Source organism: Pseudonaja textilis, chromosome 2 (assembly GCF_049901715.1).
Source record: "Pseudonaja textilis isolate UNSWEBS1 chromosome 2, rPseTex1.2, whole genome shotgun sequence".
In the NCBI taxonomy this organism is placed as follows: domain Eukaryota; kingdom Metazoa; phylum Chordata; class Lepidosauria; order Squamata; family Elapidae; genus Pseudonaja; species Pseudonaja textilis.
The window spans coordinates 29,857,415-29,872,262 of record NC_141991.1 but is presented as its reverse complement, the minus strand read 5'-3'; the positions used below and the strand labels follow the sequence as shown (position 1 = coordinate 29,872,262).

At 36.9% G+C, this 14,848-nt stretch overlaps 1 protein-coding gene across 3 annotated transcripts in view; it reads left to right on the top strand.

Moving 5' to 3' along the window:
- LRIG1 (leucine rich repeats and immunoglobulin like domains 1) overlaps positions 1-14,848 on the top strand; it is a 138,334-nt gene that overhangs the window by 91,255 nt on the left and 32,231 nt on the right. For all 3 annotated transcript variants that reach the window (XM_026722066.2, XM_026722059.2, XM_087923630.1), the window contains exons 6-9: positions 354-497; positions 1,564-1,707; positions 11,357-11,500; positions 14,597-14,677. In XM_026722066.2, coding sequence (XP_026577851.1) covers positions 354-497; positions 1,564-1,707; positions 11,357-11,500; positions 14,597-14,677 — 513 coding nt within the window. The remainder of the gene's footprint in view (positions 1-353; positions 498-1,563; positions 1,708-11,356; positions 11,501-14,596; positions 14,678-14,848) is intronic.

Below are 14,848 nucleotides of genomic sequence, written 5' to 3'. Positions count from 1 at the left end.
TATGATTATATTTATATTGGGAAGAAATACATACATTGCCTTCTGTTTGAAGTAAAAATCTTATGGTTGAAAACTTCAGTTTTTTCCAAGGTCACTAAAAGAATCCCATTGAATTCTAAAACATGTAACATGTTTTAAACATATTTTAGAAACAAACAAAATACTGTAGAAATATGTATGTATGTATGTATGTAGAATATGAATATATATATATATATATTGACAGAAAATGAGTCTAATGTAAGGAGTGCCATTCTATCCCTCATTTACCTATGCCTGGCTGTTCGCTTTTGAAGATGAGTATATAAGAAAGTCTTGAGTTAACATCCTTCTGTGTTGTTGGTCATTTTCAGAGAGTTAAACCGGAATCGTATTCGTTTGATAGAAGGCTTGACATTTTATGGACTGGACAGTTTAGAAGTTTTGAAGCTGCAGCGCAACAATATAAGCAAGTTGACGGATGGAGCTTTCTGGGGTCTGGCCAAAATGGAGGTTCTGTAAGTCAATAGTTATACTAATGGATTTAAGGAATATTGTATTTCTTTTGACATTTTCTTTGGATGCCAAGGAAGTCATCCTCCCATTTCATAGCATGACTGCAGATATGTGATTTTTGGTGCCTGAAACTTCTTCTTTTGGGTAGTCCTTATGAATGATGTGGTATCATTTCTGGAAGGGCATATATAGACTTTTGCTGTTGTGTAAAGGTGTACAATTTATGGCCCAAAGCCATACTTGCACTTTCCCCAAAGTATGGTTGCAATTCTCAAGTCTTTCCAAGAGCTGCTTCTTCATAGTGGTTCGTAATTGTAAAAAAAGAGGAAATAATTAAAAACACAGACAATAATTGTGTTAACTACATTCAATTAGTTTTAATTTATTTAAATCAAATTATGTTGTCTCCTGCTCCTGAATACCTTTTCCAGTACAGACTTTGAGTGTAAAAAATTATATACCCCTTGTTTAGGTGTTTGATTCAGTAACAGGGCATATGATGGAGGCAGTACCAAGTGGAACTCAGAGTGAGGGAGGCAGTGAGTGAAGAACAGGCCTGTCAAACTGGCAGCCTGTGGGCCAGATGTGTCATATACAGACCACGCCCACCAACTCTGCAAAGGCAAAAAAGTCACGATACGTCATCACATGCCGCGATCAAGTTTGACACCTATGGTGAAGAAGGAAGGGAGAAAGGGAGGGAGGGAGGAAGTCTTTAAGTTGGAAAACTGCAAAAAAAATCTTAGAAGATGCATCAGCAAAGCACTTCTGTCTCACTGTCAAAATAACCATATGAGCATTATGAAATGTCAGTCTTGACTTGGAGGTGCATTCACTTTAATCAGTAACACAATATTGGAATATTGGAACACCATGCAAGGAATTTCATGTCAGCTATAATCCCAGAAATCAAATAAGCATGCTGTTTGGATTGTGGGTTTTTTTCTCTTAAGTATGATAAAGAAATTGCAGGTTGGAGGAATTTGCCTGAGAAAAATTGTATGAAAAATCAATCTCGGGTGCAAATGTATGTGCAGTTTAAAATGACCAGCTTGTTCTTTCGTGTAGACACCTGGAGCACAATGTTCTCACAGAAGTGAACGGTGGTTCCCTGTTTGGCCTGCTGTCCCTTCAACAATTTCATTTGAGTAACAACCTGATATCCAGTATCAGTCCTGCTGGATGGAACTTCTGCCAAAAGCTGAATGAACTGTAAGTTAGCTAATTTGGGAGGCCACGGTTGAAAATAAAAATAGAAACTCTTGCATTGCAATAGTTGTAGGCCATGCTTTAAGAAAGAAAGATTTTTAGAAGATTCACATTTTGTAGAATGCAATTATTACCCCCTCTTTTAAAATGCTACTTTTTAATTTAGAAAATTTGGGACTAGGGAATATTAAAACACTGTTTCTTCCACAGTAATTATCAGTGCTAAAGTTGTATTTTTTCTCCCAATACCACTTCTGTCAAAGAAGTTTGTTTCAGCTAGATAAATTATTTTCAGCAGTTGGCACCCATATATTTATTTCCATCACCAGCAAGCCTTCCTTATCTGTCCCTAACTTCTCTTTAAAAGCCTTTTTATTAACCTAGATAAATATGAAACAATTATTTATTGGATGCTTTTAAACCTTTTCTCCAGCATCTAACTGTGTTTGGTCAGTTTGTATATTTTTATTACCATTATTTTAATTCCAACCCTTTTTAAAACACTGGATAAAAGATTAATTGAATGTGTGCATGCATATATCCTTTTTATACATTTCTACATGCATATATGTTTTTTTTAAATGTTGGTGATGCTATGGAGAACATCAATTGATGTCCCTAGAGGTTTTTGAGATTTTTCTTTAACCCAAGGGTTTGACACTGTGTTTGCTTCTCTTGTTAATGTCTGTTTTAGTTTTATCCAAATAGCCAGATAAAGAATGTTAAGAAAGCTATTGAAAATGTCTTTTAAGGATACACATTCAGTCATTCAAGGGAAACAGGTGTTATGGATTTATCCAGAATACAAGGGGCTTCACAAATCCCTTAAGGGAGAGGTTTTTCCTTCCCATTCTGGAATTAAAATGTTTTTTGATAAATCTATATATTTCCCTACTCAGGCTGCAGAGGGGTACAAAATGTGAGCGAATATATGCTTCTTTCTGGTTGATTGCAGAGGGATATTACAAAGCTTTATTTTGAAATTTGCTCTTGGCTAATTCTAGTTGATGTCAAAAAAAGAAATGTGCCTCTACAGTTCTGACAAAAAAAAAACCCTGCTGCCAACTATGAAGTTTTTTAACAGTTGTGTTTAGCGCTATCTGCTAGCATTGGATTTCCGTTCCCCCTTTGAAAAATTCTTTCGGCTGCATCAAGTGGGAGGACAGGAGATCGGAGGTGAAGAAGTCTGGTGCAGGCTTCGAACACCTTTTCTGGCGTCAGGAGCGATCCCCCAGGGATACATGAACCCCGGAGAGGTTCGTGTCAACGTGGAGATCCTCGAGCTGCAGAGGGGGAAGGCAACTCCCCAACAGTGAAGAGGGAAGCTCCGAGCTCGGCGCTAAAGAGTAAGCTGTCATTTTATGGCGGCTTCCAATCCGGTCTGCCACTTGAGTGAATAAGCAAAGCAGTGACAGCCTGCGAGATCCAGTAAGAGGAACAGAGAAACGGTTTATATCTTGGATTCTTTGAAGTCTGAAGGGAGTAGAATGACAGAAGAATGATAGCATAAATTCTTCTCTCCTGGTTGTGATAAGCACCTCTTGGAAGTCGGGCGGAGAGCGGCCAGAAAAGCAATTGGGAAGCTTTGGGGAAAAAGAGAGATTGCTAAAACCTGGAGATTGGAGATCCGGAACTGGTCTGAGCACAACATGACTATTACTATTACATCTACTTAATATTGGGGAGAAGATAAATTGAGCATTATATTGGACTTTGGAAGATTTGTATGTGGATTTAAAAGTTGGAAAGCAAAGAAAGAAGCAGCAAGAGAGGAAGAAGCCAGAGGCGAACAGAACGCTGGTAAAGACGGTTTTGGGACTGCAGATTAGTCAGCACTTTTCACCATTTGCTGATTGGAAGGCTGAAAAGAAACCTCTAGCTGGAAGATGGAACTTTAGCTCACCCAATTTGCTCTCTTTATTACGTGGTACTACTTAAGTTTACTAAGTTGGCACTATTTTCTTTAAGATGATTTCCTTGTGGTTGTTTGTTTGTTGATTTTCTGAAGCTGTGGTAATCTCTCTTCTACCCCTTCTCTTATTATCTTGCCCCTTGCCTCCCTATTGTATCTCCTAAACACGTTACATAATTTTACTTACTGGGGGGAAGAGGAGGATACACTATTATCAAAGAGTTAAGAGTTTACTGTTGTAAGTATTAATAGTAAAAGGGATAAACTTTGTTGATATAATCTATTTATAAATTATTTAGACTACTTACGACATTTAAGATTAATTCCTTAAAGTGTTAATTGATGTACTATTGTTGACCAATTTTCTTATTACATTGACTAGAATATTGTTGCAGATCTCTATTTATGATATAGGGGAAAAGACTGTGGAGTGAGATATAAAATTGAAATACGTGAATAGTCTTTCATACAGAACCCAAATACTGAATGGTGATTTGGGATAATATATTTAATATTGTGCATCAACAAAAACAAATACTTAGAGAGATGACATCCACAACAACTATGGCCTTAAAAACAGGAAAGAAGGCTATCCCGACCCTATCGACTACGTTGACAGCCACCCCACCAACATCTCAAAAAACTATCGAGGAGTCTTTAATAGGGAAAAGCAGCCCAATGTCCCCAATATTAATATACAAACTTCCATATTAGCCTTGCAGGAAGCTATATCTAAAATGCAAGAAATGATGATTAATAATCACAAGGAAACTAGAGCAGATATAAGTGAATTGAAAGATGAGATGGGGAAAATGAAGGCTGAAATGAAAGCGGATATAGCGAAGGTGGAGGGTAAGATAGGGTCTCTACAGCAGGCCATGGAGAGAAACGAAGTGAAAATAAAAGATATAGAGAGTAGAACAACACGCATGGAGTCTAACTTTGAAAGGATGGATGAGGAATTTAAAAATGTACTTAGAGAAACGGAAGACTCTCTGATCCACCTCGAGATGGACAAAGCAATGGCGTATTTAAGATTCCAGAATGTGGCGGAAGCCAAAATGAAGAATTGGAACATTTGATGGCAGAAATATTGGCTGAATGGCTAGGAAAGGAAAAAGATGATCTAATTAAAGAGTTTGATGAGGTATATAGGGTTAGCACAAGCTACGCCAGGCGTAACAACTGTCCAAGAGAAATTCATATCCGCTTCTCTAGGAGATGTCTGAGGGATTTAATTTTGAAAATGTCTAGGGAGGAAACAATATCATATAAGGGCAGAGAAATTAGGATTTTAAAACAAATTCCAAAGAGAGTGAGGATGATAAGACAAGATTATAAATTTTTAGCTAATGATTTAAATAAAGAAGGAATCCATTTTAAATGGTTAATCCCGGAAGGGGATGTTAATTACATGGAAAGAGAGGAAAATCAAAATAGAATCGATAGAACAGGCCCAAGTTTTTCATCAACAGCTCACAGATAAGAATAGTCAACCAACCAAAGAAGAACCTAAAACAAGACCACAGGAGGTCCGATATTATCACAGAACCCAAAGGAACGACTTTCTTCAATTTCAAGAAGTGATAATCCACAACATGGGAGAGAAGAAAGAGCAAATCCCACAACAACAACAACAAGAGAACCGAATCATTACTAGGCAAAAATCTAAGCAGAAGTAGATAAATGGTGGAGGGGAAGAAGTTGCTCTCCATCAATATAAGCGGATTAAATTCATTATTAAAAAGAAAAAGGATATTCTCAAAACTTATTCAACATAACGCAGATATAATATGTCTTCAAGAGACACATATTTCAAGAATGACGAAAGATATCTAATTTGTCCAAAATTAGGTAAACTTTTACAGCACCGCCGACCAACACAAGAAAAAGGGAATTGCAATTTATGTAAACAAGATGTAAAGGCAGAACTAATCTGGTCGGATCCCGAAGGAAGAACTCTGGTTATACAAGTTTGGATAAACCACATCACATTTTACTTGTAGCAATCTATGCCCCAAATGATGACCAGGGGAAATTTTTAAACACCTTCACCAAAAAAAATAGTAGGCTTTGAAAAAAGAAACATTTGCTTGATTGGCGATTTTAACTCCATTGCAGACTACCAGAAAGACCATAGTAATATGGGGAAAAACAAGAAGGGGAAAAGGGAACTCTCTGCAGCATGTAAGGAAATGTTGAGAGAGTTAAATTTAAAAGATCTATGGAGGGAACGAATCTTGAAGGAAAACAATTTACATATTATTCTAACCCACATAAGACTTGGACCAGAATAGATATGGCTTGGATGGATTTGGACTTGGCTAATGAAATAAAAGAAATCAAAATTCTACCGAGAATGAATGGGCTGATCATAACCCAATACAGCTAATTTGGAGGGATAGGAGACGAATAAAAAAAAGATGGACACTAAATAACCAAATTGTAAAACGAAGAAGAGTATATTAATAAACTGAAAGAGGAGCTAAATTATTTTCTAAAGATAATAATAATGAAACAACTTCAAAACAGAACATTTGGGATACTATGAAAGCAATTATAAGAGGCACAACAATTTCCTATAATGCTATGAGAAACAAGAGAATTTATGCCCAACAAAACGCGTTACAACAACAAATCCAAGACTTAGAAACACAATTACAAAAACCCCTAAGACCCAAGGACTACAAAATCAGTTAATACTAGCCAAACATAAGCTGAATTTAATTGAACAAGATAAATTAGAAGTTAGCTTGAGAAGGTCCAAACAAAATTATTTTGAACACGCCAATAAACCAGGAAGATGGCTATCTTATAAACTTAAAAAGAAAAAGAAAAGAGATTGATACACCAATTAATAGATGAGAAAGGCATCCCACAACATGAGATTGAGAAGAAAAAAGGATGTTATATTAAACTATTTCCAAAGATTATATAAAAAAGAAGAAATCAATGAGGATAAAATAAGAACTTATCTGGAGAATACGAATGATAAAACAATAGGGAAGGAGACAAAGAATTACTAAATAAGGATATTACATGGTCTGAGTTAAAATCTGCAATGGAAAATCAATGTAATAATAAATCCCCTGGTCCAGATGGGATTCCAGTAGAATTATATAAAGCCACATTAGATTTAGTAGGGCCTCTGATGCTGGAAGTGTTTAATGAAGTACTTTCGCTGCCAAAATGCCAGACTCATGGAGGAGGCGTTGATTGCGTTAATTCAAGGAGGATGTGGATGCCAGATATATCAACAATTATAGACCAATCTCACTTTTAAATGCCGATTATAAATTATTTACCTCAATTATTGCGAATAGAGTAAAACAAGTTTTAAATTTATACATTCATGAAGACCAAAATGGTTTCCTTCCATTCCGCCAAATTAAAAACAATTTAAGAACCGTTATTGACGCTTAGAATATTATGAAGCTCATCCAGAGAAACAATTTACACTCTTGTTTCTAGATGCGGAGAAAAAGCATTCGATAACACATTGGCACTTCTTAATACAAAAAATCTATAACATGAATCTGGGCACTAAATTCGAGAATATTATCACAACAATTTACAATACCCAACAAGCCAATATACTAATTAATGGTGAACAAACAGGCCCACTAAGCATTGAAAAGGGCGTTGAGACAGGGGCGCCCCTCTCCCACCTCTTATTTATATTTGCTTTAGAATCATTGTTAACGCAGGATAAGACAAAATCCTGAGAAATTCAAGGAGTTAGGGTCAAGGCAGAGGAATATAAATTACAGGCGTTTGCAGGCGATATGGTTTTCTTCCTAGAGGATCCCATGGAGAAGGGACATAATCTAATAAAAGAACTAGAACAATATGGTTCAGTAGCAGGACTAAAGATCAACAGAAATAAGACGAGTTACTGACTAAAAATCTAACAGAGAACCACAGAGGAAAGAATTAGAAAAAACCATGGGGATACAGGCAACAAAAAAGGTCAAATATTTAGGCATATGGTTAACACCACATAGTAAATCACTCAAAGAGAATAATTATGATAAACTGTTACAGCAAATTAAGAAAGATCTAGAATCTTGGAATAAGTTGCAGCTTTCTTTACTGGGCAGGATTGCCACAATCAAAATGAACATTTTACCAAAACTCCTTTACTTATTCCAGACAATCCCAATAAAATTATCAAAAAATTTTTGATGATATAAATAAGGTAACTCTTAAATTTATTTGGCAAGGAAAAAGCTAGAATCAGTATTAAGGCCTTACAAGATGCAAAAAGTAGAGGTGGGCTAGCGCTTCCAAACTGGGAATTATATTATTGGGCAGCCAACTTACTATGGTTAAAAGACTGGGTCAATTTACGGAATAAAAGAACTCTAGCCTTGGAAGGGCACGACCTTCAGAGAGGATGGCACGCATTTCTATGGGATGTGGGGAAAACTAAACAGGCGTACTTTCATAGACATCTTATTAGAGATTCACTATTAATTAATTGGAAAAAAATATGTAAAAAACATTATTTAAAAATTCGATTTGGCTTTCAACAATGGAGGCAATGGTTCATCCCAACAATTTGGATATAACAAAAATGACTAAATATAAAGATTTATTAGATCCTTTAGGGAAACTAAGAACTCGACAGGACTTACAGGAACAGGGATTTAAAATTGATCAGTGGTTATATATACAAATCCATAGTAGATACAAACAAGATATCAAAGAGTTTGGAATTTATAGCAAATTACAACACTTAGATAAAATCTTATTAGGATCAAATAAAAGAATATTTCTAAATTTTATAAATATTTATTGGAGGTAGAATTAGAGCAAGAGATAGTGAAAGGGAACATGATAATGTGGAGTAGGAATATTGGAAGAAGCATTACATTAACAGAATGGGAAAAGATCTGGAATAGAATCATTAAGATTACGAAATCTGCGGCGTACAAAGAAAATATGTATAAAATGTTATATAGATGGCACTTACCCCTTCGAGGTTAGAAAATGAACCCAAACTCTAGTCCAAAATGTTGGAAATGTAAAAACATAGAGGGAACCTACTTTCATATGTGGTGGACCTGTAAAGAAGCCCAGAAATACTGGCAAAAATTAGAAAATGGCTGGAGGAGATAACCAAAGATCAAATTGAATACAAACCAGAGTTCTTCCTACTAGGGATCTCTGATAAACATTTTCCTAAAAAGACGAAATACATAATAATTCATATTCTAACTGCGGCCAGATTAGCATTTGCCCAGTGCTGGAAATCATCCCGTTTACCTACAGATCAATTGGTCATTCAGAAAATATGTGACTGCGCAGAAATGGACAATTTAACCATAGCTCTTAAAAATAAAGAGTCTTCAGCATTTGATAATAATTGGAATGCATGGTATAATTGGTTATATCAGAGATAAACTGTTTAATGAGCATAAATAAGCATAAATATCCATAAATAGCGATAAGATGTGTATATTTAAAGTAAGGTAGGAGAATTGGATCTTGTAGACTGTCAAAAAGAATATTAGTCTGGTTTTAACGTATTTTCTTTTTTCTTCCGTCTCTTTGTTTTTTTTGTTTTTTGTTTTTCTCTCTTTTATACTTCTTCTTCTCCTTTTTCGGTACTCAAAGACCGAGCGTTTTTTTTTTTTTTTTCCTCTCTCTTTCTCTTCTTTCTTTCTTCTTTTTCTCTCTCTGTTTCTTATGTAATGTTGTTATGTTATTTTTTTAATTGTAAATTCAATAAAATTTATATGAAAGAAAAATTCTTTCATCACAGGTGAGGAAATAATGTTGACTGGTTGCCATCTCCTCATAATTCAACACCACAGTCTTCTTGGGAATTAATTTATGTTGTCCCTTGCCTTTCTGAAGTCTTTTCCAAAGGCCTTCCATTGCTCCTAGTTATATCATTGCTATCTCAGCGCACGTTTGCAAAAAAACATGCCATTTGTTTGCCAATAAATACCATTTTTTAGTTAGGAATGTTTCTTTCCTGACTCTCCTGGTTTTGGCAGAGGTCAGTAACTTTTACATCCCACACTTCATCATAAGCAGTCCTCAACTTAACAATAGTTCATGTTGTGACTGTTTGAAGTTACAACGGCATTGGAAAGGCTGATTTATGACCGTTTTTCACACAACCGTTGCAGCATCCCCATGGTCACGCAATCAAAATTCAGACACTTGGTAACTATCTTATATTTATGATGTTTGCAGTGTTGTGAGGTCATGTGATCCCTTTTTTGCAACCTTCTGACAAGCAAAGTCAATGGGGAAGCCAGATTCAATTGGTAATCATGTTACTAACTTAACAACTGCAGTGGTTCACTTAACAATTGTGCCAAGAAAGGGGCAAAATTCACTTAACAACTGTCTTGCTCAGCCACAGAAATTTTGGGTTCAATTATGACCGTATGTTGAGGGCTACCTGTATTATTAAAGCACTTTTGCCTCATTCTCCCATATTTCTTTTGTAGATTTGTCTCAAATCTACAAAAGCAAACACCAGGATACATATAAAACTTTGCTATTTTAGGTTGCTTTATTTGAAGAGAAGCTGCTCACAGACTAAAATGCAACTCCGCCTTCTGCTGAAGCCATAGGTACATAATCCATGAACCACACCGAGCTTCCTACCTTTGAATTAACAACCCTCAGACCATACCTGGATTACATGGGGTCCGAATTTTTATTCTACCTTTTATTTGCTGCGGATGGAGGAAGTTGGAGAACTTTTAAAAGAAAGGGGCAAGGGGAATGGAAAACAGTCATTATGTAAAAATCAGTCTTTATGTAATCAGGGATAGGGAGTTTTGAGCCTCTGTAAGATGCAAGGCAATCTTAGGGATTCCCTCAAAATGTTCCTATTCTGATACATGAATGAAGAAAATTAGGAAAAGGAGACACATAGTTCAGTACATAACATGTTCAGTTAGTAGGAAACTATAGTTTCCTGATGATTTGGAGTTGACCATTTATTGCAACTGAGATCAGATGGCAGAATGCTAGCCCTGCTTTGCAATTCTTCCAGTTCTATGTACTTTCTGAGTATCATGATATCATTATATTGGTTGCTCTGAAGCTGGAGTTTGGGGCATACGTTTATTTAAAAGTTATAGCTTACAAAAATGGGTAGCTTAGAACAATTAACCCAATAAATCAAGCCAATCCTAAAACAGCAAACACTGCCTCACTGCAGGCTTAGCTACCTTCCTTTCATTCTATCTGCCTTTATAAACTATCCCAGCATCTCAGTAAAAAGCCAAGTCTTAAAAATCTTCTGAATTGTTGGAAGGATATATGGAATCCTGTCTTATGCCTGTTTCCTTGGTTCAAAGAAAAATGGACAATTCTTTCCATGTTTTAGCAGGATTGCAGTAGTATAGCCAAGATCCTGAAGTTAGCTTGAAGATAACTCACTCTGAAAGCAAACACGCTTTGACTTTCCCAATGACTTGATGAAATAATTGAGCTTAACTCTGTGAATAAGTTCTGAGAACCTGAAGGAGCTGTTGGGCTAAAACCATATGTACCGGTAAAAGTTAAATGAATTATCTTCTGGCTTTATTTTGCCTGTATAGTAAATACTTTATCTAACTTGGATGTTCTTGACCTTCTTTCCATAGGAAAGACATTTAGGATATTCTAGAACTACATTATTCCCAGGACAAAGGAACTATCTAGTAGAGTTATTGTCAAGAAGGGAAAATAAATGCTTCATACTTAAATTTTGCTCTTTTTTCCCCTCAGGTCCTTGTCATTTAACAACTTAACCAGATTGGATAAAGGAAGTTTAGCAGATCTGGGAAGCCTGGAGATTCTTCACCTGAGTCACAATTCCATCAGTCACATTGCAGAAGGAGTATTCAAGGGACTCAAAAGCTTACATGTTCTGTACGAGCTTTACATTTTTCTTTTTGTTTGTCAGGTTAAATCTTGAGAGGAATAAAAGGGATATTTGCTTTTGCCTTCTCTTCATTGAGGAATGAATATCCCAAAGGGGCTTTTTTTCAAAAGGCAACTGGATTTTCTTGGGTCATTTTTTTTCCTTTGATAACGATTCGCTTGTCATCCAAGACGCTTCTTCAGTTCTGACTGACTGGTGGGGAATGGAAGGATTCATATTCTTTGCAGTCATCTGGTCACTAGCACTTGAGGATTGGCTGTTGACTCTCCAGAGTCATTGAGGCCCCTTGGGGGTTTATCTGTACCCTCAGTCAACTGAATTAAAGTACAAATGGGCATGGAACATTCTTGGGACCGCTGAAAGGACTGGATTGTAAATAGGAGGAGATATGTAGCGTTGTATCCCTTCTTCTCTGTTGAGAGAGGACTGTTCAGTTTTGCAATAGACGGCTATTTTTTTTACTCCCGTTTCAAACTAAAGGAAGAGTGCTAATGATCAAATGACTGCAAAGAATATAAACCCTTCCCATTCCCCACCAGTTAGAACTAAAGAAGCTTCTTGGATAAGAAATTAAGTTTTTAAAGGAAAAAAAACCCCAAGAAAGTCCAGTTCAGTGGTGGCATTCTACCAGTTCGGCTTGGTTCGGTAGCTCTGATGATCAGCTGTGAGTGAACCTGTTCACTCCGACGATCAGCTGCTGGGTCCTCCCACCCACCCTGGCTCTATTCTGACCTTTATTTCCTGCTTTTCAACCTCAGCTGTGTCGCGCGGCACAGCCGATTGCCACGTGTCAGCTGTTGAAGACACAGGGAGAGTGCAGGATTGCAGAAGAAGGTTAGTAGGAAAATCTATCCCAAAGTTAACACTATGTGGATGAACTGTACCATAGTAGTTGTTGGTACTGAGAGAACATGAGCTGAGAATGACCTTCTCTCTATTTAACAGCTTCTGGGAACCTTCCAGTCTAGCAAATATTGCCTCCAGAATCAACTAAGGAAGAAAAGTGCCATAACTGTGTTCACGGAGACATTTTACCCCTGTACTAATGGGATATTTCTTCTTTAATTGAATCTCTGCTTTTATTGACTCGCCATTCTATATGCACAATTGTTGATACTTTTGGTTTTGTGAAACCCTTAGCTGATTTTATAGGACCCTTGTTTTGTTTTTAAATAAAATAATGTCCTTCCACCAAATGAACAGTTCTCCAAATTACTTATTTAAAATTCTTTTCTCCAAAGCTCTTTTGAAGTTGGAGCTTAATGGAAAAGAAACACAGACTTACCCCCTTGGTTACTGCACTGTGCAGTTATTTATTCCTTTTATTGAAGTGAGGACGGGCTTTATGTTTCTTTGCCTTTCCCAGACCCACTTTTCAATCCCATGCCTGTTTTCAGAAAGGGGGTTGCTCCTAGGCAGCTGGCACAGAAAAGGACGAAAGTCTTTCCCAAACTGAAAAGACTGTTTGGATTGCAGCTAATTCTCGGTCTCCTTTTGTGTCCAGTACACAGAGAGGAAAGAGGGTGGGGAGCGCAAGTTCTAATTGAATCAAGAGGAAGGCCCATCAGCCCCTGCACCTGGTGAAAAAGAGCTGGGCATGCTTTAATTACGATCTATTGTTGACAAGCCTTTGGTGGGTGTGAAACTGCTGAAATGAGAAGCTATTCAAATGGAGGTCAGTCCTAGAGACCTCACAGCAGAATGATTAACAAGGCAGTATGCTTTCAGGGCCAGCCAGCCAGAAAGAATAGGAAATTGGCAACAGAGGCTGTGAGAAAAGCAAAGTGAATGCAGAGAAAACTGAATTGGAATACTGGATCCCCTATACATTGGATTCTTTAAAAAAAATCATTTATGAGAAAGCATGTTTCTCACAAAAGGATGTTCTTTTAGAAGAAGCAGTAAACTCTCTTTCTCCTTTTATACAAAATGCAATGCAAAGGTCAACTAACTTTTTTTTTTTTTAAAAAAAAGGGTGCTGGAGAAATCTCACCCCACCATAAATTCCCCCAAAGTCCTTTCAGTTCATCTCACATACAGCAGGACGATCATGTGCCGATTCCCAATCCTTCAGAGATTGATTTCTCTTTGCAAAAAAGAGAAATGGAGGGAAACAAGGAGCTTACTCTGGAATAAAGAGCAAACTGACTCCATGCAAAACATAAACATAGAAATGGCATTGTTATCATAATTGGTGCAGCTCAATCTCTGGACTTCAAATGCTTTGCCATCTACCTCTGGATCCCATTTTTCTCTCCTGATTGCTTTATTGCCTTCATTACCCAGGCCCCACTCTTTTGATTTCAGTAGTGGGTGGGTGGGAGGGAAGAGGAGCTTTTTGTAGCCACATTTATATTACCAACTGAGCTATGCCCTAAAGCCCAGGAACACCCCTGCTGTGACTCAACACCCGTAAAACCATAATGACTGTATTTGTATTTATTTGTACATTCTCATCCTTACTTCTAGTTGTCTATGAAGATTCTCATTCATGTAGGTTGTGGTTGTCTCAAAGGTCCTTTTATTTTAAAGACTGCTAGACTTTCTGATTATTTTTTAAAGATATTTCGCTTCTCATCTAAGAAGCTTTTTCAGTTCTGAAGAAGCTGAACTGAAGAAGCTTTTTGGATGAGAAGAGAAACATCTTAAAGAAAAATCAGAAAGCCCAGTTGCTTTTAAAATAAAAGCACCTCTGGGCTTATTTCTAGTTATTGATTTTTATTGGATTTATTAAGACCGCCCAATTCCAAGAAACCTCTGGAGGCGGGATGTAAAATAAGTTTTTTCTTGCGGTTTCTGAACACCAGACGAAGTAAAGGCCTAACTTTAGTTGAAGAGAAACAGGTAGCAGAAGCACAATTTGTAGGAGTTTTCTTTGAAAGAAAACAGTTGATCTAGTCAACTAGAGTAAATTACTACTGTTTTTCTACAAATACGTCAGATGACAGTTTTATGCTACAGGAACAAAAGGCAGTGTCTTTGAGGAAGGTTTCCTAAAGGTTGGCCTTTGTGAGCCTCTTTGAATTCTGGGCTCACAAACTGGGAAATTGATTGCAATCTTTCTTTTGTCATCCTCTCCCTAGGAATCTGGATCATAACGAGATTTCAGGGACAATAGAAGACACCAGTGGAGCATTTACGGGCCTGGAAAACCTAAGCATGCTGTGAGTATCGGATAAGTTTTGCTTCTAGAAAACAAAAGTTGTTTTTTCCAAACAACTTCCTATATCTCTGTGTATATTAGGAGTGGGATGGGAGAAAGTGGAACATCTGTTGAATTTCTATCATGTGCAGGTCAAATATTTTTTATTGCTAACTAACTACATGCCTTAGAA